We start from the raw sequence: 22,471 nt of genomic DNA on the forward strand, positions 1-22,471 counted from the left end.
CTTCTTCTAATATGGTGTCTGCCATTCAGCAACATTTTAATGGCAACCCTACTTTGTTTGTCTTTGCTTGCAAAAGGAACATTCACTTCTTGTAACAGATGATGACAAAACCTATATATGTACAGCTCGGTACGAATGTGAAATGAGGAAGGCTTCCTAAGTTCAAAATGAAAGAGAAAAATCCAGAGGCATGCTTGAAAGTCAATGCTGGAGAAGGACTTGCCGAGAGTGTGTGAGAGAAGAAAATGTACAAAGAAATATTTGATTAAAGATTGGGAGGGATGAGGATTGATGGAGACGTGTGAAGAAGAGGCAATCAAGTGTAACCGGGTACATTCTAAGAAACGGGAGATACCAGTCTATGATATAATTGAAAGGAAACTGGAAGGCCGAAGGGCAAGCTCTGGATATGATGATATAAATCAAAGAGGGCTGGAGATGTTGTTATGCAGACCTGGAAAGGTGTGCAAAAGACAGGCGAGAGTTGCTGAAGACAAGGCTACAAACGGAGATAAAAGATGAAGGGAGTAGCAACAGGAATAAGTCCCCCCCAAAAAAATTCATTTTCCTGTGCAGCTTAAAATTGCAGTATATTCAGGGATACTTCCATCCTCCACAATTGCAGAAAGCACAAGATGTTGCTGCCGTAGCCTTCCAGTCAGGACAGGACAACCTGGCCAGACAGCGGGGAAGAAGAAAATGTCAAATTTCCCATCATTGTTATTTCAACCCGAAAAATCCCTGTTTTGATTAGATTTCTCTTGTACAAATCAAACCCAGGACTTCCTATTTTCAATCATTTTCTGCTTCCTTACACCAAGGGTTCCCAGCCTTTCTGAGCCTGTGGGTCCCTTTAGAGCTCTGATGCAGGTTGTGTTGAAAATACTAACGCTGAGACGGTAGTTATTAATCAAAGTAACAAACCTTATCTAGTCTATAGGGAAAAGGTAAAACGGGAAATTCCTGATAAAACAATAAACTCCTAAGCTCTACATAGTCGGCTTACTAAAATGTTAGGTTACATACCAACAAGCAATTAGGCACGGCCGGCAAGTGGCTATACGACTGAGTTACAAATTAGCCATTTTACTAAAATCTCTACAGGAGACCAATCGAGCTCGTTAACCAACTCAAACGACGACGTAATTCAAATTGGCAAATCAGTTTGTCAGACACACCAAATAATACATTGGATTGGCTAAAAGCCAGATTACACTTCTAGGTCAGGTCTATGATGTTGCTAAACAAATACATTAACCCCATAATGACTAAATTTAGATCATGACTATTACAACAGGTTGGTGGGTACAACAACGAAATGGCTGCTGCTAAATGCTGCTAAAATCTACGCCTTTCAGCGTTCTGCATGCAACTGATTGGCAGTGATACATACAAATACTGTATACGTTCCACATAAACTTGTACAATAGCTAGGGTTGCCAGGTGTCCCCCCCCCCTCGATTGGCAGGTGTCAATTTCCATTGACTGTTGTGTATCTGAGATCTGGGATGAGGTTTTGGGGGGAAGGGAGAGAGTATAGTTTGAAGCAGAATTGAGCCTCACCACCTTCTGCTTCCCAGACCCTACCCAGTAAGCACTGCTTTTAATGTTCACGCATTCTCATAATTGTGCATGTGCTTTTTAGGTATGACCCTCTGCTAAACAGGTGGTGCAGGATGGCACCCATGAATCGCCGCCGGAGGGGCTTAGGCTTGGCTGTGCTCGATGGTTACCTGTATGCCATTGGGGGGTCTGATGGTTGCTCTCCATTATATTCAGGTAATGGGAAAGGCTGGCAGCAGATCTGCTTTAGTCTGAGAATGTTTGGAAATAAAATAATTTTACTCTTGCATTTTCAGTGCTAAATAAATAGAGTGATGTGCTCTCTTGCATTCCACCTTCCCCCAAAACAGCCTTGTCTGATCAGGCTAATTTTACAACTAATGTTCCCAACAATGCCTCAGCAAATGCACGTAGGCAGTGCCTGAGGAGGGCAGAGTTTGGTGAGGGCATGATGTCACTTCTGGGTGATGCTCTAGGGTGCCTCCCCTAGTCTCTATGATTTTTACCATAGAGAGTAGGGAAAATTCCTTGAGCATAATTATATGGTGGGCATTTTCCCCCTTCCTCAATTTCTTAGGGGCAGACAATTGAGGCTGAGGGCAGGTTATTCCCTACCCAGGTAGGTAAATGAGAAGCATACCCACAGTATCCTTTACCCCTGAGCCACAGCTCCTCCCTATAAGGTACAGATCCCTTCTCTTGCTCTGCACCCCAAATAAAGCTTGTCCAGGTCAAAACTAGCCCCTCTTGCACCCACAGTAAGGATCATGCTCTAAACCACTAGCCTTCTAGTGGCAAATCAAGGATGGCCTCATTGAGGTTCTACTGGGGGAGAGTGCACTAGTGACATACAATCTTGTGATAATATATTTATTTACAAATATAAAGATTGATCAGACATTCGAGAGGTGTGGGAGCAAGTTCACAGGCAGGCTAACCCTAAAGCACCCTGAATTCCTGACCTGCCAACTGCTGCTTTCAGTGGTTCCAATCAACACCTGTCCGTGTATGGTAGAACCGGCAACTGAGAAAGAGGGTGCTTAACACTTTATCTTTTGTCTCAGTGGAGCGTTACAATCCCACTGAAGATCGGTGGACCCCTTGCTCTCCACTGCGGACCTGTAGAGAGTACCTTGGATGTGCAACCTTTCAAGGGAAGATCTATGCTGTCGGTGGGCGGGATGACATCACAGAACTGCACAGTGTTGAGCGGTTTGATCCTGTTGCCAATGAATGGTCTGCCATAATGCCAATGCAGTCCAAGAGGAGTAAGGTAATAGGCCACAGCTATGTTATGGAAACTTGGGGTGAGTGATGGTTGGTTAAACCAGCAGGTGGTAGCCCTTTTCTGAAGGACTTTTTATTTCTCTAGTGGGGACCCCCTCTGGCTTTTAGCTCATGTTTTGCACATCAGAAATTCTCAATAGCACACACTTTCCAGGATTTCAAAGGGAAGTAGACTGAAAAGCATAAAGCCATTTAACTGTAACCAAAGCTTTCACTGCTTGATAAAAGGCAATGCCCTCTTTATCTTTCCAGCTTTGATGGACAAAAAAAATTAAAAGTTATATAGCTGTTCCAACATTAGAAAGATTGTTTCAAGGAAGCTAATGTCAGTTCAACTAAGCAGTGCCTGCCAAGTGTTTTCTATCTCAGTCTATCTCACAAGTAAAAACACCTGTCTGTGAAATACATCAGTTACAGACTTAATACAAAATATCTATTGTTTATATATCCTAAATTTTCTTATCCATGTTGATGTTTTATCTGCCAAGTGTATTCCTGAAACCTCCCTGACAACCAGACTTTACCTTTACCCCAAAAGAGAAAAAGAAACAGTTTAAAGTTTATAATTCAATAAACCTCTCATTTGTCATATTCTGACATACAAATAAAGGATTTTGGGCAAACCTCTCATCTTCCTAAGTGTGGGACAGAAAAACAATCCTGATTGTTGATTTCTAGCTGGCAGCTCATGAAGTTCTTGCAGCACATGTATGTAGTGGCATTCATAAGGCTGGACAGGGGCAGTCTTAACCAACTGGCAACCAGGGCAACTGCTCCAAACTCTGTGCTCGATGACAACCCAATCACCCATGTCCCTTCCCCTCTGACACAGAGCAGGATCCCACCATGGCTCATGCCTTCCCTGTCCAGGGCTTGTATAGCCGATGACAGCAGCAATGGTAGCTCTCACTCCCTCAAATGAGGAGAGGGCTGCCCCTTGCTTGTCCATGGCAGGAGAGGTGGTAGTGATTCTCTGAAGCTGTTATTGCCGCCATGGCCAATACAATCAAATGGGGTCCGGAGGTTTACACTGCTTCTCTATGGAGGAGGGGAGGCAACCCCCCTTCTGGACCGCATAAAATCAGACCCCCCTGATTCAATCTTCACCAAACTTCGGGGTTCATGGAAGGAGAGTCCCTTGAAGCTACCCTGAAAATTTGGGAACTCTACCTCCAAAAATACCTCTCCCAGAGCTCATTAAAAAAAATTCCCATAGGAAAAAGCCTGGGGAAAGCCGAAGCAGAAAAAAGCCGAATACCTATTCAGCTGATTTGGCTATCCGGCTTCATCTTTATTCCCAGGTTTTGGCATTCAGTAAAACCAAAACCTGAATATTGCCGAAACGGCTAATTTCAAGTTTATTTTTGGTTCAGGTTTACTGATCTGCACAACCCTACTGGTGATCAGATTCTTCATTAACATTTACGTAAACAGGGGTTTTGCACGGAGCATTGGCCTCTGCCTTAATTATTAATTTAAAATTTGAGTATAACTGCTTTTGTTCTTAATGCAGGTGAGCCTTGCTGCTTCTAATGGCTACCTCCTAGCCATTGGGGGATACGACGGCACCGTTCATGTAACCACAGTAGAGGCATTTGACCTGGAGATGAACAAGTGGAGGTAGACTGGTGTTTTGAAGCTTCCGTACTTTCTAAACTTCCCCGATGAATGTCTTCTGAAATCCCCAAAGTTCTGAAAGCAGCAACCCATTTTTCTTCTTCTGGAGCAAAACTGGTGGTTTTACTTTTTTAGAGTGTATGAAAGTAAAGATAATCCATCCCATGACAAGCCAATCCCTGAGTTTCTTCATGAGTCTCTGCTCTCAATTCCCTTCTGATTGGAAGGCGGCAAGCTCAGATCAGTCACTCGGGCAGATGCAAGAGGTTCCCCCTCCAAGAGGCTAATTCTAATGTATGGAAAGTGACTGAACAATTTGCTCACACTTGATTCTTTGTTTTAGAATATGCTGAGTCAACCTTGAGCCAGCTACCTGCAACCCACTTCCGCCGAGATTGAACTCAGGTTGTGAGCAGAGCTTTTGACTGCAGTACTGCAGCTTACCACTCTGTGTCACGGGGCTCCAAGATGGGACCCAACTCTAAACCCGAAATTCATCTATGTTTTTTATACACTTTATACACATAGACTGAATGTAATTTTAAACAATATTTTTAATAATTTTGTGTACATTGAACCATCAATGGCACTGCTGAGGGCCTGTGAGTAATGCCTGAAAGTCAGCTGAAAATTTCTGGTTTTCAGGTCATTCCTAGGGTTGCCAACCTTCAGGTACTCAGACAAACATCCTAATACATATACACAGTCAAAAAACATGGACAGTCAAGTGCAAACATCAAAAGTCCAATAATCCAATTTTCATATGAGACGGTGGTTCCACAAAGGTTCCCACGAAGCCACGGAAAGGTGGGGATACAGCCGTTTCTTATGTTAATCTCTTCTTCAGTCCCCCATCTGGACTGTGTTTTCACTGGTTCCTAAGAATGGCTGGACTCATATGATCACCCCAAGGCTGCTTTTCTGCAGAGTTTTTATTGATGCATGCATGCATGCACCTTGACAACGAGGAGGGAGAGAGGCACAAAGGGATGGTAAAGCGCATAGCACACTGCCCAGGTGCAAAATTTGGAAATAAAAACAGATTGATGGAGGCTGCATTAGTTCTAGGTTGAAAATGAAACCACGTAGTGGTCTGGAATTCAAAATCTAGGCAGAAATTCAGACAAGGACTTCCTAAGTGTTCCCACTTGTTCCCCATTGGATTTGTGAAGCTGGTTTTTTTCCTAGGTCTTGGATATGGCCGGTGTCTTCATGTTAAGCCTCTCTGCTGCGCTGAATTTCTGTTTTTCCGCTGTTTCTTGCAGGCGCTTTGGCAACACGCAAACGAGCCACCCCGGCGGAGGTGTTACTGCAATCAAAATGGCTCCCTACGATCAGGAAACTTCCCAATTGGCCCGGATAAGATAGAAGGCCAGTTCTGCCTTCCGGTTTGGTGGGACAATTAGTGAGGCCTTAACAATGAAAGAAGAAGAGGAGAGGGGTTGGTGGCAGGAAGGGACTAAGGCCAATGAGACATTGCGTGGCAAAGGTGGGGTAGGATTTCCCTCCTGCCTGAACAGACGTTCAAAAGTGTGCATTTTGCAGGAGGTAGAAGGGAAGTACTTCATCCTCCCAATGCCCATTGCATGTCTCCCCTCCTTTCCTCCCCCCCCCCAGCCATTAGTAGGGTTGCCAAGTGCCTGGTGGTGGCGGGTAAACTACAGCCAATCCACCTGGCTGCCCGCCAACCACCTGAGGGCCAGCGGGCACCCCATGCATGCGCACACATGTGATGCGCCTACATCACTTCAGGGTTTACCCTGAAGTGACGTGGACGCTTTAGCAAATTCAGCCGAAACCCTATGGTTTCCATAGAGTTTCGGCCAAGATTGAGCGAGCGTCCACATCACTTCCGAGTAAACTGGAAGTGATGTAGGTGCGTTGGCGCGTGGGCGCATTGAGCCAGGCGGGCGCCCACACTGTGCGCCCCAGAAAACCTCCCGCCAATTGACAGACAGGACCTGATAAGCCTAGCCATTAGGGTTGCCAGCCTCCAGGTACTAGCTGGAGATCTTCTGCTATTACTGCTGATCTCCAGCCGATAGAGATCAGTTCGCCTGGGAAAAATGGCCGCATTGGCAATTAGACTCTATGGCATTGATGTCCCTCCCCTCCCCACACCCCGCCCTCCTCAGGCTCTGCTCCAAAAACCTCCCACCTGTGGTGAAGTGGGACCTGGCAACTCTACTAGCCATACTTGGATGGGAAAGGAGCCCCTCTGGGAGAAAAACAGCCTGAAAAAGGAGTCCCAGCAGGGAAGGCTGCTGGAGGGGGAGGGTTAAGCACCTTTCCTCCACCCACTCTTTCATCCCCACAAATGCTGTTCCTACATTATCAGAAGTCCCTTGTTTGCAGCATTATGCTTACAGTGTGGTGGTTATATGCAGTGGAAGGAAGAGGCAGAAGGAACCGTACCACTTCAGATGGCAGGTGCAGGATGAAACAGCAGCATGCTCCCTAAAAGGAGAAAGCTAGCACAGCAATCAGAAGGCAAGGCTCAATCCTTTATCCCTGATGTCCTAGATTTTTAATTGCGCCCCCCCCTTTTAACATAGGGAGCATTAAACTGGCATTCTTCACTAGTGGTCTGAATTGGTAGCATTCTCTACCATCTGGTTCTCTTTGTAGATGAAGACTGGTTCACACCTGCAGCAGAATGTGGTGGTGGCATGAAGCAGCTAAGACTGGAACATTACATGCCGGTGGAGGGTCACGTTGTTAGTGTTCCTCTGCTAGTTTATCATGGAGCTGGCTAGTCTCTAGGACCTTCATTCCTGCTGTAATTTCTTTTACTTGGCAGGGAGTTCTTACCACCCTGTACCTGCAATCTGAATGGGCATTGCCTCCTTTTCCACTTTGGGATTTTACCACCTGATTCTGCTCCTCGTGTGTAGTCGAGGTTGGGTTCACACATGCATTAGATGGTTAGGACTACCCCTTTTCAGATTGCAGGCAGGGGACCGCATTTTGGGATGTGCCCAGGTTTGGTTTCAGGTTTGGAGGGGCCCTGGACAGAGAGTTCCCAGGGCCCTGCTCTCCTCTTCTGCCCACCACCATGCCCCCACATATGCCCTCATTCCCTCCCCCCACCACATATCTCCCACCTGCCTGTATGTCCTTCCCTTGCCCACTTGTGAGATCTGCTACTGCCTGTGCTTACCACTGCCTGAAGCCCTTTTCCCAGGGCCTCTGATCAGTGTGTATAGCTGGGAGCATGGTGGAGTGCTAGCAAATGAATGTTTACTACGAATAAATTTGTTCTCATACTATATTTTATGTCTTTGATGTTTGGGAATGATTTCATGTTAGACTCTCAAAAGGTATAAAAAGGGACATGAAATTGAAAGAGGTTGGAGATTCTTTACCAGACATTCTGTCTGCTAGAGGGTTTCCCGGTATGGCAATGGTCTTTCTATGGTATCCTGTATTCTGTAATGGGGTTTGTAAACTCTTCTATTAATTTTTAAACATTGTATTCAGAGCTGTTAGAATTTCATGTAACCTAGTTGGTTCTTCTATACATTTATATATTATTGTTCACATTATACTCTTAGTTACAATTTTAGAAGTTTTGTTATGAAACTTTAGCAATAAAAAGAACTTAATTAAGTTCAAACGGGTTGTGTCATTACCTGGGGTGGATGCGTGAAGCAAGATAGTATATCTCTTAGTGAGATATAACTTCTGTAAACATAACCACTAATCACTAGGGTTACCAGGAGGTAGAAGGGAAGTACTTCATCCTCCCAATGCCCACTGCATGTCTCCCCTACAAACACTCCCCCACCTGCCCTTTTTTCCTTCCCCCCCTCTAGCCATTAGGGTTGCCAAACTCCAGGTACTAGCTGGACATCTCCTGCTATTTCCACTGATTTCCAGCTGATAGAGATCAGTTCACCTGGAGACAATGGCCGCTTTGGCAACTGGACTCTATGGCACTAAAGTCCCTCCCTGCCCCCAAATCCTCCTGCCGGTAGCAAAGAGGGACCCGGCAACCCTATGAATAATGCACTTTCAATCCACTTTCAGTGCACTTTGAAGCCGGATTTTACTGTGTGAAGTGGGAAAACCCACTTGTAAATGATCATTAAAGTGCATTGAAAGTGGACTGAAAGTGCATTATTCAGTATGTGTGAAGCACCCTTAATTCCTCAGACGGCATCTAGTCCAGTGGAATGTTACCTTACAAGCTGTGGTGTGAGTAATAAGCCATAAAGCAACTGGTCGCAATCTCTCTGCTTCCTGGCCTCTTTATTTTTGAGCACAATTTCTAGGGAGGGAAGATGGCAGCCCCCAGTGATCTTCGCATTTAATGTTACTATGGTTATTAAATTCTTGAATCTAAGACTGGGGACAATTAACTTCTAGCTTCCTTATTACAGTAACTGCGCTCTGCATGTCATTCCAATTTAATGTAAAAATAAAGATTACCTATTAGGGTTGATTGCTTATAACACAAAGGATGCCTTTGGCGTCTCTACTGACTCCCGTATGAATTCCTACAGTGCCCAGTAAGCCCTGATGCCTTCATATATTTTTCCTTCAGCTCCAAACCCTGTAGAAGTACAAAAATCAAATATATCAGTACTGAATGGGTAACCTCATTTTTACCGCTGCATGATCAAGAAATAGCTCTAAGACAGGGGTGTTCATTCCTGTTGAACGCATGGCCACTTTTGTCATTTTGAGGATGGGGAGAGTCGGCGCCAGCACAAATTGGCTGCACTTTGCTGTGAGTGTGAGCGAGAGGGGGGGATAATCACAAAATGGTTGCTACAGGAGGGCTGGGTCCAACCATGAAATGGTGGGAGGTAGGGTTGCCAGGTCCCTCTTCGCCACCGGCAAAGGTTTTTTTGGGGCGCAGCCTGAGGAGGGTGGGGTTTGGGGAGGGGAGGGACTTCAATGCCATAGAGTCCGTTGCCAAAGTGGCCATTTTCTCCAGGTGCACTGATCTCTATTGGCTGGAGATCAGTTGGAATAGGAGTAGGGTTGGCAGGTCCCCCCTCTCCTCTGGTGGGAGGCTTTGGGGGCAGAGCTCAGGGGATCGCGCGCGCGAGCGAGCATCACTTCTGGTTTCCACCCGGAAAAGCCACATTGCGAGTGGTCTTTTACTACTGGTAAAAGGCCCCTCGCGATGTGGTGCTTCCAGGTGTAAACAGGAAGTGGTGTGCTGGGGTGTGCAGCCACGCAGGCACGTTTGCCCGCTGACCCTCAGCTGGTCGACAGGCAGCGGGGTGGATTGGCAGGGGTTTGCCCGCCTCCACCGGGCACTTGGCAAACCTAAATAGGAGGCAATCTCCAGATAGTACTTGGAGGTTGGCAACCTTAGTGGGCGGTGGCAAGCCACATATCCTGCTAGGATGGAGGCAGCTGTTTTTGAACGGATGTACCTTGGAGACACACAGAGGTGATGCTTCCTGGGTTCTTCCGAAACTGTTCTTGTTTCAGTGAGGGGGAAGTGAAGTGCCTGGTTGTCTTATAGAGTCCAATGATAGGCAACAAGGAGGAGGTTAAGTTAAAGCAACAGTTCTTTATTTAGCTCAGGGGTTCCCAACCTTTTTTTGACCAGGGACCACTAGGACTTTTTTGTTCGGTGCAGGGACCCCAAGGTTCAAAATAAAAATTCCGAGAATTTGAAAATAAACTTTAATCATAACTGTTAGTTAAACATTAAACTTAGAATAATATTTGAATATATATTTTTATAATAGAGAACTTTTAATTGAAAATATTAATTTATTATGGGTTTATAACTTTGTTTGGCGGACCTTAATTTAGTTCTCGCGGACCCCTGGGGGTCCACGGACCCCCGGTTGGGAACCAGTGATTTAGCTAAACACAGACCTGGGGTGAAATAACCCACAAATAAGATGCAGAGTTACTCCCCAGAGAACAAAGGAAGCTCAGTATCATTTATGCATTCGGATGGGGCAGGCCCATAGCTGCTGACAAGCAGATTGATACACAAAAGCACCAATACACATTAGGTGTGTACTTCACATTACTTAGCATGGCCTATAGATATTGCCCGAAGGCGTCTCTAAGCAAGTGCTAGGTCTTGTGATCTAGGAAGTAGAAAACACATTCCTGAGGTTTGAGGTAATTCAGAGCTCTCTACTGGTGAAAGGCCGTACTAGGAACGCAATGCAATCTGTTGGCCTCCCACAGTTGTGGATGTCAACATTCCCAAAGCCTCCATGTGTGTGCGCATGAACACATAGTGTTCTATACCAGCCCTTATATCTGGGCATTACAGAAGAAAGCCAAGGCTGTCTCATTGCTTTGGGAAAGGGATGTTTTGTAAAAGAAGCAAATGGGCTTTTGGATCCATGCTGTACGGAACCACGTATTTTAAAAATAAAAATATTCTGATTAAACCTGCAGATAAGGGCGGGGCAATTTGTATTTTGAATGTTAAAGACTATGAGGACGAATGCTACAAACAACTAAAAATACAGAATATTACAAACCACTAATGTATGATCCCACTCTAAAAATACAGAAAATAATCAAAACAGTCATTTATGAGGCATTAGCCCTTGATAACATCACAAAAAAAGAAGCTGATTACTGAATCTATAAATACCCCCAAATACCAACATTCTACTTACTTCCTAAGATACATAAAGGGGTTTTGCCACCTCCAGCGCGTCCTATAGTGTCCGGTATAAACGGACTCTTAGATCTGATCTCTAAATATTTAGAGAGCTTCCTACATGGGATCGCTGTAGCAACCTCTTCTTATTTTTTAGATACTACAGAATTCATCACACAGGTGGAACAAATAACAACAAAACCAGGAACTGTAATAACAACACTTGATGTTGTTTCATTATATACAAATATACCATTAGAAGAGGCACGAACCATAACAGAAAACCACCTGCAAAGCAGAGTTAAAAAAAAGCCACCTACTCATTTTTAATGGATTTATTTGATCTATTGTCAGAAAGTAACTTTTTCAGATTTAAAGATGACATGTTTAGACAAATAAAAGGTGTGTCTATGGGCTCTGCAGTAGCACCCTCCATAGCCAACATATACATGAATTATTTTGAACACAAATACATTTATAATGATACATTTCAAAAACATGTTATATTTTTCCGACATTTTGTGGACGATTTGGTAATGATCCTGGACAGTGAAGAGGCTTTTGGGGGGGTTTTCATGGCAAGAAAACCCCCTTTTTTGGGGGGGGGGTTCATGGCAAGAGACTAACAGAGGTGGTTTGCCAGTGCCTTCCTCTGCACAGCAACCCTGCACAGCAAATAAAAAAGGTCGCATTAAAGGGGCTCTTAAGAAATGCGAAGCAGGTATGCGCCGGCGTGAAGAACTCAAAAAAAAAAAATTCGCAGGGCACTTCAGCCTGGAATGCACTGCTAATTACCAAGCATAAACGGCCTGTGGCAATATACCCTCCCCATATGCTACCTTCCCCAGGCTCCACCCCCAAAATCTCCAGGTATTTCCTAACCCAGAGCTGGCAGCCCTATATGACAGGGCATAAAAGGTCAAGGGAAATAGCCAGAAGAGGAGGAGACCTTGGGAGCTGATCCTGTAATACGCTGGGTGATCCTCTCTATCTCCCGCCTGTGAACACACACCTTCTCCCAAGTCAGGATGTTGGTCCACCTAGCTCAGCAGTGTGACTTCTGCCAGCAGGAGTTGCCAGGGATTGAACCGGGGACCTCCCGAATGTGCTCCTCTGCTGGATTTAGCTGTTTGTGTTCTTTTTTAATTGGACTAATTTCCTATTAAGTAACTGCCAGGCAGCGCTGGGGCTTTATTCTTGAAAGGCAGGCAGGATAGAATTTGTTTTTAAACAGAGATACTGACCCCTTAGGACCTGATGTTTTCATTGAGATCTATATTAAAGGCCACTGCTGGTTGAGAGGGGGAACTCTACGGATATTAGCTTTATGGGGGAAAGACTCAGCTGTTGCCCCACAACATTTCGTTCTTCCCTCCCTTGCCAGGAAGTGAAGCCGCGGAAGCAGCAACACTAGTTGTTTTTGTTTGAAACGACATTAATTAGCTCATCGGAGAGAAATAACATTCATTTTAGCTCCTCCACATTTTATTTACTGCCTCTCCCCCACCCCACCCCCAATGTGTAAATCAAAAAAAATTGAACAGCATGTCACGGAACATGTTGTGCATTATGCGCTCTCGTTGAGCAGCCAGAGACACATTCAATGTGCCTTCTGGGCTTGTCATGGAAGTGGCATGCAAGAAGTTCTTCAGTTTCATGTTGTTCTCTGCCCTGATTCCATTTTGATCCATTATAAAAACATATTTGGAAATTGTAAGCTGTTCCCTAAAACTCTTGGAGGAAAGAAGAAGAAAATAACCAGTAAGGGGACCGAACTAGACTACCGAGGGTTGCCAGCTCCGGGTTGGGAAATACCTGGAGATTTGGGGGGTTGATCCTGAGGAGGGCTGGGTGTGGAGAGGGGAGAATCCAAACCACTGAAAAACATAAAAATGAATATAAGAGTAAACAAACTTTGGTCATCCTACCCATAATTCACAGCAACAAGATGGCAGCCGGTTATACAGCAGCACAAAAGTTGCCTGGAAGTCTATATATAGGAAGTCTATATATATGCTTTCAGCATTCACCTGAAAGCACTTTTCCAACAGTGGCTAAATTCTCAGCACGAATGAATGGATATTAGCAATGTTCTCGAAGTTTCAAAACTCTGCAATTTTGCTAAATTAATGAACAATTTCTCCCAAGGGCTGAATAGGAAAATGAGCTGGCCTGACACTCACCACCCACTAGAGGGCAGTGCAGAATTTACATGCCTACCTACGCTTTCTAGGATATGTGCCATCTTATTAAGGGCTTCAAACTGGAGCGCTGTTTCCGAGGATTATAAAAAAAGGTTATTTCACACGTAGGCAGGGAGTCATTGTTTTTTTTGATACTGACTTTCTCCATCATGACAATCGCCCCCATCTCTTCAGTTTAATGAAAAGCAAAAGCAGCTTGGAATGTCTGCTTGTTCTGACCTTCAGAGGGGGTTATATACTTCCAAGTTCCTTGATTTTTTAAAAAAATCCTGTAACTTTTTGGGGTTTCTTTAAAAATGCTGCCTATAAAACAAATCCTCCTGCAATTCTCTCTTGAACTCCATCAACTTTTTGAAAAGCACCACTACAGGGATAGCTGACTGGTGGAGTATGGTTTGGATTTGGGTCCCCAGGTAATTTTCACAGCTCTTTGCTGTTCTGTGAACGTATCAGATTGCTGGATATGGAGCCAGAGCGCTGGTCCGTCTTGTTTCGCACTGTCTACTCCGACTGTCAGCAGCTCTCCAGCGTCTCAGGCAGAGAAATGCATTCCCCAATGCCTGAGATCCTTTAACTGGAGACCCTGGGGATTGTTCCTGGGATATTCTGCAGGCACAGCCTGTGCTCTGTCACAGAGACACAGCCCTTCTTCTGGAGTGGAGGAATATTCCTCTGGATATTTCACTTGGATATTTCACTTAGTGAGATTCCCAAGTTTACGTAATGATCTCCCCTCTAGGGGTTTCTCCATGCCCAGATTTAGGAACGGTTATTGGTTCTCTCTCTGTTAGCTTGTGTTCCTCCAGTGGCTAAGTAATAAGCCCTTGAATTTCCCTAGTAACCCCGGTTCCAGGTGCCTTCTGCCTGCTCACACCTTGAACACTACTGAATTCTATGAACATACTGTTGGATATCTCTCTTCTAAACTTACTTGATTCTGTACCTTACCTGCAATGCCTATGTAGGGTTGCCAGGTGCCCGCTGGTGGCGGGCAACCCCCCGGCAATTGCCCCCTCTGCCCGCCAACCACCTGAGGGTCAGCAGGCAAACGTACATGTGCGCGGTGCTTCCGGTTTAGAACCAGAAGTTTCGCCTCGTGGGGGGCCTTTACCTCTTAGTTTGAGTGGTACAGGGCCACTTTACCACTCAAACTAATAGGTAAAGGCCCTTTGCAAGGCGGCACTTTTGGTTCTAAACCGGAAGTGCCGTGCGTGCGTTGGCGCGTGCGCGTGCACACACACACACACACACACACACAAAATCCTCCCACCAGAGGAAAAGAGGGACCTGGCAACCCTATGCCTATGTAACTTTCCTCGCGATGCCTCAGTGCAAGCAAGAATGACCTGAACCAGCTTAAGTGTCTATACCAATATCAGCAGCTATGTAACAGTGTAGTAAGTATATTTAGTCAGCATTTGCTTTTGTTATTTTTTATGCCAGCGTGCCTTAAGATTCTGTAAGCCTGTATTTTAATCAATTTGAACCTTTTTATTCTTCAATAAAGCCTTTACCTTTTTAAGGTGGTTTGTGTTTACTGACCTGGCTCGGTTTCTCTACAAACCAGGCTGGAGCTTGGCAAGGGCTCAGTCTTGACACCACCTTTTTCAAGAAGCTTTCGGTATAACCAATTAGCCCCCTTTCCTTTATGAAACTTAGCCTAAAGTCCATGGGACAAATTCTTCCCTTTTACTCCTGCACCCAACTCATTTACTGTCTACCTTGTGCCAAATTTTGGATTGTAAACTCCTTAGGGCAGGGACCTATCACCTAGTACTCAATAAAGTGCCATACTGATTGAAGGCACCAACATTATTATTATTATTATCATTATCATCATCAGCAGCAGCAGCATTATTTTGTTGTTGTTGTTGTAATTGCTGCATTAACTCTCTGGCTTGTTTGTGCAAAGTGAGAAGAATTATTTCAGATCTTTGGGTAACATAGTGGAATGTCAACACTTTGGATAAAGGAATGGGGAAATGTGCCTCTTGTTGTAGGGACTGCTGGCATCAAGAAAAATCTGTCTGTCCTGGACTGCAGGTCACATAATTGCTTTTTAAATGTGAGGTCACAGGCATAGCAAAAAGAAAAAAAAGCAGGTGGTTATTCTGGGGTTCTTTTTTAATTTGCAAGATTTTCCAGTCCTCTAACCTTCCGTGCAGATTACAACTCAGGTTAACAGGACTAGATATAATTTCCAAGGGGGTTATCTTTGTGCATGTCTCAGGACTTTGAAAGTATTGTGATCACTGCAAAACTTCTTACAGACCTGTTGTATATCTTTGCATGGACTCTGAATCCATCCATCCAGTGAAATTAAAGGAGAAGCCCACATTCTATGTGTATTGGGGTTGCCAGGTCCCTCTTTGCTACCGGCAGGAGGTTTTTGGAGCGGAGCCTGAGGAGGGTGGGGTTTGGGGGAGGAGAGGGACTTCAATGTCATAGAGTCCAATTGCCAAAGTGTCCATTTTCTCCAGGGGAAGTGATCGGCTGGAGATCAGTTGAAATAGCAGGAGGTTTCCAGCTAGTACCTGCAGTTTGGCACCCCTAATGTGTATGCCAGAATGCATGGAACTTCATTTGGGACTGGGCTGAATGTACATTTTTACTGGAATCCCCTACAATCATGAGGATTAGAAGCTTGCTTTTTTGAGAACAAGACAAAGCCAAGGAGCCGTTTTTTTCTGCCAGGACTCCAGGGTCTCTATCTGACATTGGACTTTGTGTTCCACCTCTGTGCTTTGTGACAGTTGACTCACCGCCTGCCTTTTTAAAGAGCCGTCTGAGTTTGCTGTTGTGTGGTTGGGGTACATTCAATGACATTTCCTGCCCTTGGCTCGTTCCCTCCTGGAAAGCGGTTGTCAGAGGATCCTCCCTGGGGATCAATCCACTTCAGAACGGGAGAACTAGGAAGCCAAAAGAAGAAGGTGTTGACAACCCCAGACAGGGAAACGGCTTGGCCCCAGCTGCCTTGCTGTCTAGAGGCAGCAAAGAGGGCATCAGTGAGGAAAAGGAAGGAGGGCAGGGGGGGTTGCACAACCCCCCAGCGCTACAGGGGAGCTGCTGGGGGGGGGGGCTGCTTTCTTCACACGCCACTGGAATCTAAATGTGCATCAAGATGAATGCTCCAGTTCGCAACAACGGAGAACTCTGCCGCTTGCTTGCTTTGCACGTTTATTCCTATCTGGCCAGTTTGCTGAGGTGGAAGAGATTTTAATGAATTTTGGAAGAGCATTAGAAAAGCCCTGCTGGAGCACACCAAGGGACAATCGAGGCCAGCATCCTGTTTTGCACAACAGCCAACCAGATGCCCCTGGAAGGCCTGCAAACAGGGCATGAAGATGGATGGAGGGTACATCAATTAAGCGAATGTTGCCTTTGATAATCAGCTTAATGAATATACCCTTCAGTGCGTCTGATGAAGTGAGGTCTGATTCGCCAAGGCTTATGCTAGAATCAATTTTGTAGATAATCAATCAATCAAGTTTTATTTCGATACAAATTCAGCTCTGGATAAAAAATCAAAGTTAAGTTAAAATAAAATAAAATAATAAAAGTTGATGATTCTGGGAGGGATGATTTGAAGAAGAGGAGGAAAGATCTTTTATGGGGAAAGGTTTTCAATTAGCCATTTACGAATCCCACTAGACCGGAGGCAAAATTTGGCTACTTGGATGGTTATCTCCTGAGAGGAGTCTGCTAAGAGAAGGGAAACTTTAGCTTCTTCCGATCTCCCAGGAAAGGATGACAATATGGGGAGAATGTACTGTGATCTTATGTCTTGTAGAAGGGACATCACTACATTTTGCATGGGCATAGTCGTTGATGAAAGGGAGTACGGAGATACCTGCCTTCCAGGAGAGCTGAAGGTAAGGTGTTGAAACTCCCAAGAGTAAAGGCCCTTCGATATTTGGCTACTTCCAGGAATCTAAGGTAGTTGTAGATAGTCTTTAGGGGGCTTCTGAAACCCAGTCTTATTTTGCTGGTACAGACTCACACAGCTGCCCTTCTGGAATTCCCCTCCTCACCCATTTTACTGATGGTTTTTTAAAGGTGTGCTCTTTAAACATAATGAGTAAATGAAACAATAGCCTGAGGCACTATAAACACTGATATTTATTTCAATATGAGCGTTCAGGGCTTGCTTCCTTAGATATCGGAAGAAGTGAGCTGGGACTCACGTGCGAGTAATGTTCCGTCAAATCACAGCTGACTTATGGCAACTCAGTAGGGTTTTGAAGGTAAGAGACTAACAGAGATGGTTTGCCATTGCCTTCCTCTGTATAGTGACCTTGCTATTCCTTGGTGGTCTCCCATCCAAATACTGACCCTGCTTAGATTCTGAGATCTGACAATATCACATCTTCCATCTTAAACAACATTAAGACATTCGTGGGATGCAGGAAGACCAATGGTGGTGCACTTTACCCAAGCTAGGGTACCTCCAAGTTGCTTTTGCGGGCCTCCCTAAATGACTGGGATGAGGCATAAGAGAGAAAGAGGCTTTGATGGACCCTGCCCCACCCTGTTGAATGCCGAGCCAGCATGGTGTAGTAGTTAAGAGCGGTGGTTTGGAGCGGTGGACTCTGATCTGGAGAACCAGGTTTGAGTCCCCACTCTTCCACATGAGCGGCAGAGGCTACTCTGGTGAACCAGGTTGGTTTCCCCACTCCTCCCCATGAAGCCAGCTGGGTGACCTTGGACTAGTCACAGCTTTCTTTGAGATCTCTCAGCCCCACCTACCTCACCGGGTGTCTGTTGTGGGCAGGGGAAGGGAAGGTGATTGTAAGCCGGTTTGATTCTTCCTTAAGTGGCAGAGAAAGTCAGCATATAAAAAGCAACTCTTCTTCTTCTGAACTTGGAGGGGGGAGTGTTGGGGGGTGTTGGCACACAGCAGCACAGGCTGTAGGTGCTGTTTGCACAGTCTGGTTCTGGGGCAAATCCTCTGTCTGCTGGCCAGCTGGGCAGACCTCAGAAGAGGGTGACAAGGAGGCAGAATTTCCAGGGAGCTGGGTCAACCCCAGGATCAATTCTGAACAAGGAGAACTGCCCCCTTGGCAAATGACAGACTGTCCCGCCCTTCACTATATCTGGGAGAGGCCAGGGATCAGTGGAAGAGCATTTGTTTTGCGTGCAGAAGACCCCCAGTTCAATCTTCAGCATCTCCAGGTAAAACGATGAAGTTGTAGGAGATGTGGAAGAAGACCTCAGCCTGAGACCCTGGGCAGCTGCTGCCAGCCTGAGTAGACAATACTTTTGACCAAGTTTCTGATTCAGTATAAGGCAGTTTCATGTGCTTGTACATTTATGTGAATGTGCACCCGCTAGTCACTGGCCATTTATGCAGGGTCAGTTTTGATGCTCGGTCAAAGCTGTTTTTTAAAAATGCAACCTTTAAAATGCCTATTCACGGTACCAAAGCAAAAGGAGAAATTCCACCCCCCCACCCGCCCGCTCCTTTGTCCCCCCGTTTGCATAGCCATTAGCAATAACCGTTTCAATAGCTAATGCGCAACTGTTATTTTGCATGCTTCCTTGCCAGGATTCTTCGCTGTGGGGATGCAGCAAACACAAAAGGTCGTGTTAAACGGGCTCTTAAGATATGCGAAGCAGATATGCGCCGGCTTCGCAGTGATGGCTTGAATGACTGTTCAGCCTGGAACGCTCTGCTAATTACCAAGCATAAATGGCCATTGTGTTTACTCCGAGGTGAATTTGTATGGTATTGCAGAGTCTAATATTACTTTATTTGTTCATTTACTTGCTATATTTATAGCTCACCTTTCTTGGACCAGAGCATCCTTACACACTGTAGAACATGTCCCCGCTCCACCTACTTTGTTTGCTAATCAGAATAATAATTAAACATACCGCCCTGTAATGGGTAAGGTCAGCGTCTGCTCATTCACCTGCAATCTCTGCGGGGGGCTCTCGCCTTGTGGAATGGCCTGCCGCACATGCTCAGAAAGGCTCCTGCTTTTCTATTATTCTGTGGAATGCGTACAACAGAAATGCACAGGGGACGTAGAAACCATGGAGTGTATTCTTATTTGCTGCCCTTACTGTGAAGAGGTGTGGCAAATGTATTCGGCCTTGGACTAACAGGCTCTCAGATGAGTCAGAGAGGGCAAGGAAGTTGCTCTCAGATGAAAAGCCAAGGGCTTTTGTAAAAGGTAAAGGTGCAAGCGCCGGGCCATTCCTGACCCATGGGGTGACATCACATCCCAATGTTTACTAGGCAGACTTTGTTTACGGGGTGATTTGCCAGTAGCTTCCCCAATCATCTACATTTTACCCCCAGCAAGCTGGGTACTCATTTTACCAACCTCGGAAGGATGGAAGGCTGAGTCAACCTTGAGCCGGCTACCTGAACCCAACTTCTGTCAGGATCGAACTCAGGTCATGAGCAGAGTTTTTGACTGCTGTACTGCAGCTTACCACTCTGGGCCACAGGGCTCTTAAGGGTTTCTGTTGACACTGCTACATTTTGTGCTGCCGCGTCCAAAGTTAGGCGCAAATTGTTGGGATGACCTGCCTTATTATCTATGTTTATAGTAGTGCCCTCTTAGGATTTTATGTACTCTCCAACATATTTTATACTTGGAATTCCTGGTTTTAATATTTTGATGTTCTTTTGTATATGTCTGGCTAGGTACTGTATCAATAAATGACTGACTGAATGTACATGTTGTCAAAATATTGTCGAAGGCTTTCACGGTCAGAGTTCATTGGCTCTTGTAGGTTATCCGGGCTGTGTAACCGTGGTCTTGGAATTTTCTTTCCTGACGTTTCGCCAGCAACTGTGGCAGGCATCTTCAGAGTAGTAACACTGAAGGACAGTGTCTCTCAGTGTCAAGGGTGTAGGAAGAGTAATATATAGTCAGAAAGGGGTTGGGTTTGAGCTGAGTATTGTCCTGCAAAAGTATTGTCCTGTAAGTATCAAGATAATGTGCTAATGAGGGTATGGTATGTTAATATGGAACCATTGTATCCTGAAGTGATCTGTTAATGTGTGTAATCCAAAGCTAATCTGTATGGCTATTGTTGAATGTTGTCTTTGTCTGGAGGTTTTTCAGGGCAGGAAGCCAAGCCTTATTCATTCTTAAACTCTCCTCTTTTCTGTTAAAGTTGTGCTGATGTTTATGAATTTCAATGGCTTCTCTGTGCAATCTGACAAAATAGTTGGTAGAATTGTCCAGTCTTTCAGTGTCTTGGAATAAGACCCTGTGTCCTGTTTGTGTCAGTCCATGTTCAGCCACTGCTGATTTCTCAGGTTGGCCAAGTCTGCAGTATCTTTCATGTTCTTTTATCCTTGTTTGTATGCTGCGTTTTGTGGTCCCGATGTAAACTTCTCCACAGCTGCAAGGTATACGATATACTCCTGCAGAGGTGAGGGGGTCTCTTTTGTCTTTTGCTGATCGTAGCATTTGTTGTATTTTCTTGGTGGGTTTAAACACTGTTTGTAGGTTATGTTTTTTCAAAAGTTTCTCCATCCTATCAGTGACTCCTTTAATAAATGGCAAGAATACCTTTCCTATGGGAGACTGTTTTTCCTGAGTTTTCTGATTTTTGTTTGGTTTAATGGCCCTTCTGATTTCATTCTTGGAGTAGCCGTTTGCTAGCAGTGCGTGATTTAGATGATTAGTTTCTTCCTTGAGAAACTGTGGTTCACAGATCCGTCTTGCACGGTCCATTAATGTTTTGATTATTCCTCTTTTCTGTCGGGGGTGGTGGTTGGAGTTTTTGTGTAAGTAGCGATCTGTGTGAGTTGGTTTCCGGTAGACCTTGTGACCTAACTGAAGGTTTGATTTACGGATGACAAGGGTATCAAGAAATGGGAGTTTACCCTCAATTTCCTTTTCCATGGTAAACTGAATGTTTGGATGGATATTATTAAGATGGTTTAGAAAGTCCATTAATTTTTCTTCACCATGGCTCCAAATGGTAAATGTATCATCTACGAACCTGAACCAGACTGTAGGTTTGTAAGGTGCTGATTCTAATGCTGTCTTTTCAAAATATTCCATGTAAAACCAGATTGATTAACCAGATTTTTCCAGAAGATATAACAGCCTTATTTCACCATTGTTTGACAACAAGTTATTTCCTATGGGATCAAGAATTTTATGAACAGATTGATGGAGTAGCTATGGGAAGTCCACTCAGTCCAGTAATAGCAAACTTTTACATGGAATATTTTGAAAAGACAGCATTAGAATCAGCACCTTACAAACCTACAGTCTGGTTCAGGTTCGTAGATGATACATTTACCATTTGGAGCCATGGTGAAGAAAAATTAATGGACTTTCTAAACCATCTTAATAATATCCATCCAAACATTCAGTTTACCATGGAAAAGGAAATTGAGGGTAAACTCCCATTTCTTGATACCCTTGTCATCCGTAAATCAAACCTTCAGTTAGGTCACAAGGTCTACCGGAAACCAACTCACACAGATCGCTACTTACACAAAAACTCCAACCACCACCCCCGACAGAAAAGAGGAATAATCAAAACATTAATGGACCGTGCAAGACGGATCTGTGAACCACAGTTTCTCAAGGAAGAAACTAATCATCTAAATCACGCACTGCTAGCAAACGGCTACTCCAAGAATGAAATCAGAAGGGCCATTAAACCAAACAAAAATCAGAAAACTCAGGAAAAACAGTCTCCCATAGGAAAGGTATTCTTGCCATTTATTAAAGGAGTCACTGATAGGATGGAGAAACTTTTGAAAAAACATAACCTACAAACAGTGTTTAAACCCACCAAGAAAATACAACAAATGCTACGATCAGCAAAAGACAAAAGAGACCCCCTCACCTCTGCAGGAGTATATCGTATACCTTGCAGCTGTGGAGAAGTTTACATCGGGACCACAAAACGCAGCATACAAACAAGGATAAAAGAACATGAAAGATACTGCAGACTTGGCCAACCTGAGAAATCAGCAGTGGCTGAACATGGACTGACACAAACAGGACACAGGGTCTTATTCCAAGACACTGAAAGACTGGACAATTCTACCAACTATTTTGTCAGATTGCACAGAGAAGCCATTGAAATTCATAAACATCAGCACAACTTTAACAGAAAAGAGGAGAGTTTAAGAATGAATAAGGCTTGGCTTCCTGCCCTGAAAAACCTCCAGACAAAGACAACATTCAACAATAGCCATACAGATTAGCTTTGGATTACA

At 44.7% G+C, this 22,471-nt stretch overlaps 1 protein-coding gene across 1 annotated transcript in view; it reads left to right on the plus strand.

The window, feature by feature from the left end:
• Nucleotides 1–22,471, plus strand: part of LOC130486846 (kelch-like protein 20) — a 46,345-nt gene that overhangs the window by 19,560 nt on the left and 4,314 nt on the right. Inside the window, exons 5-8 of the mRNA XM_056860146.1 lie at nt 1,646–1,779; nt 2,628–2,836; nt 4,364–4,470; nt 5,733–5,820. Of these exons, the coding sequence (XP_056716124.1) occupies nt 1,646–1,779; nt 2,628–2,836; nt 4,364–4,470; nt 5,733–5,820 (538 nt within the window). The remainder of the gene's footprint in view (nt 1–1,645; nt 1,780–2,627; nt 2,837–4,363; nt 4,471–5,732; nt 5,821–22,471) is intronic.

The sequence above is a fragment of the Euleptes europaea genome, chromosome 14, assembly GCF_029931775.1.
Source record: "Euleptes europaea isolate rEulEur1 chromosome 14, rEulEur1.hap1, whole genome shotgun sequence".
Lineage (NCBI taxonomy): Eukaryota > Metazoa > Chordata > Lepidosauria > Squamata > Sphaerodactylidae > Euleptes > Euleptes europaea.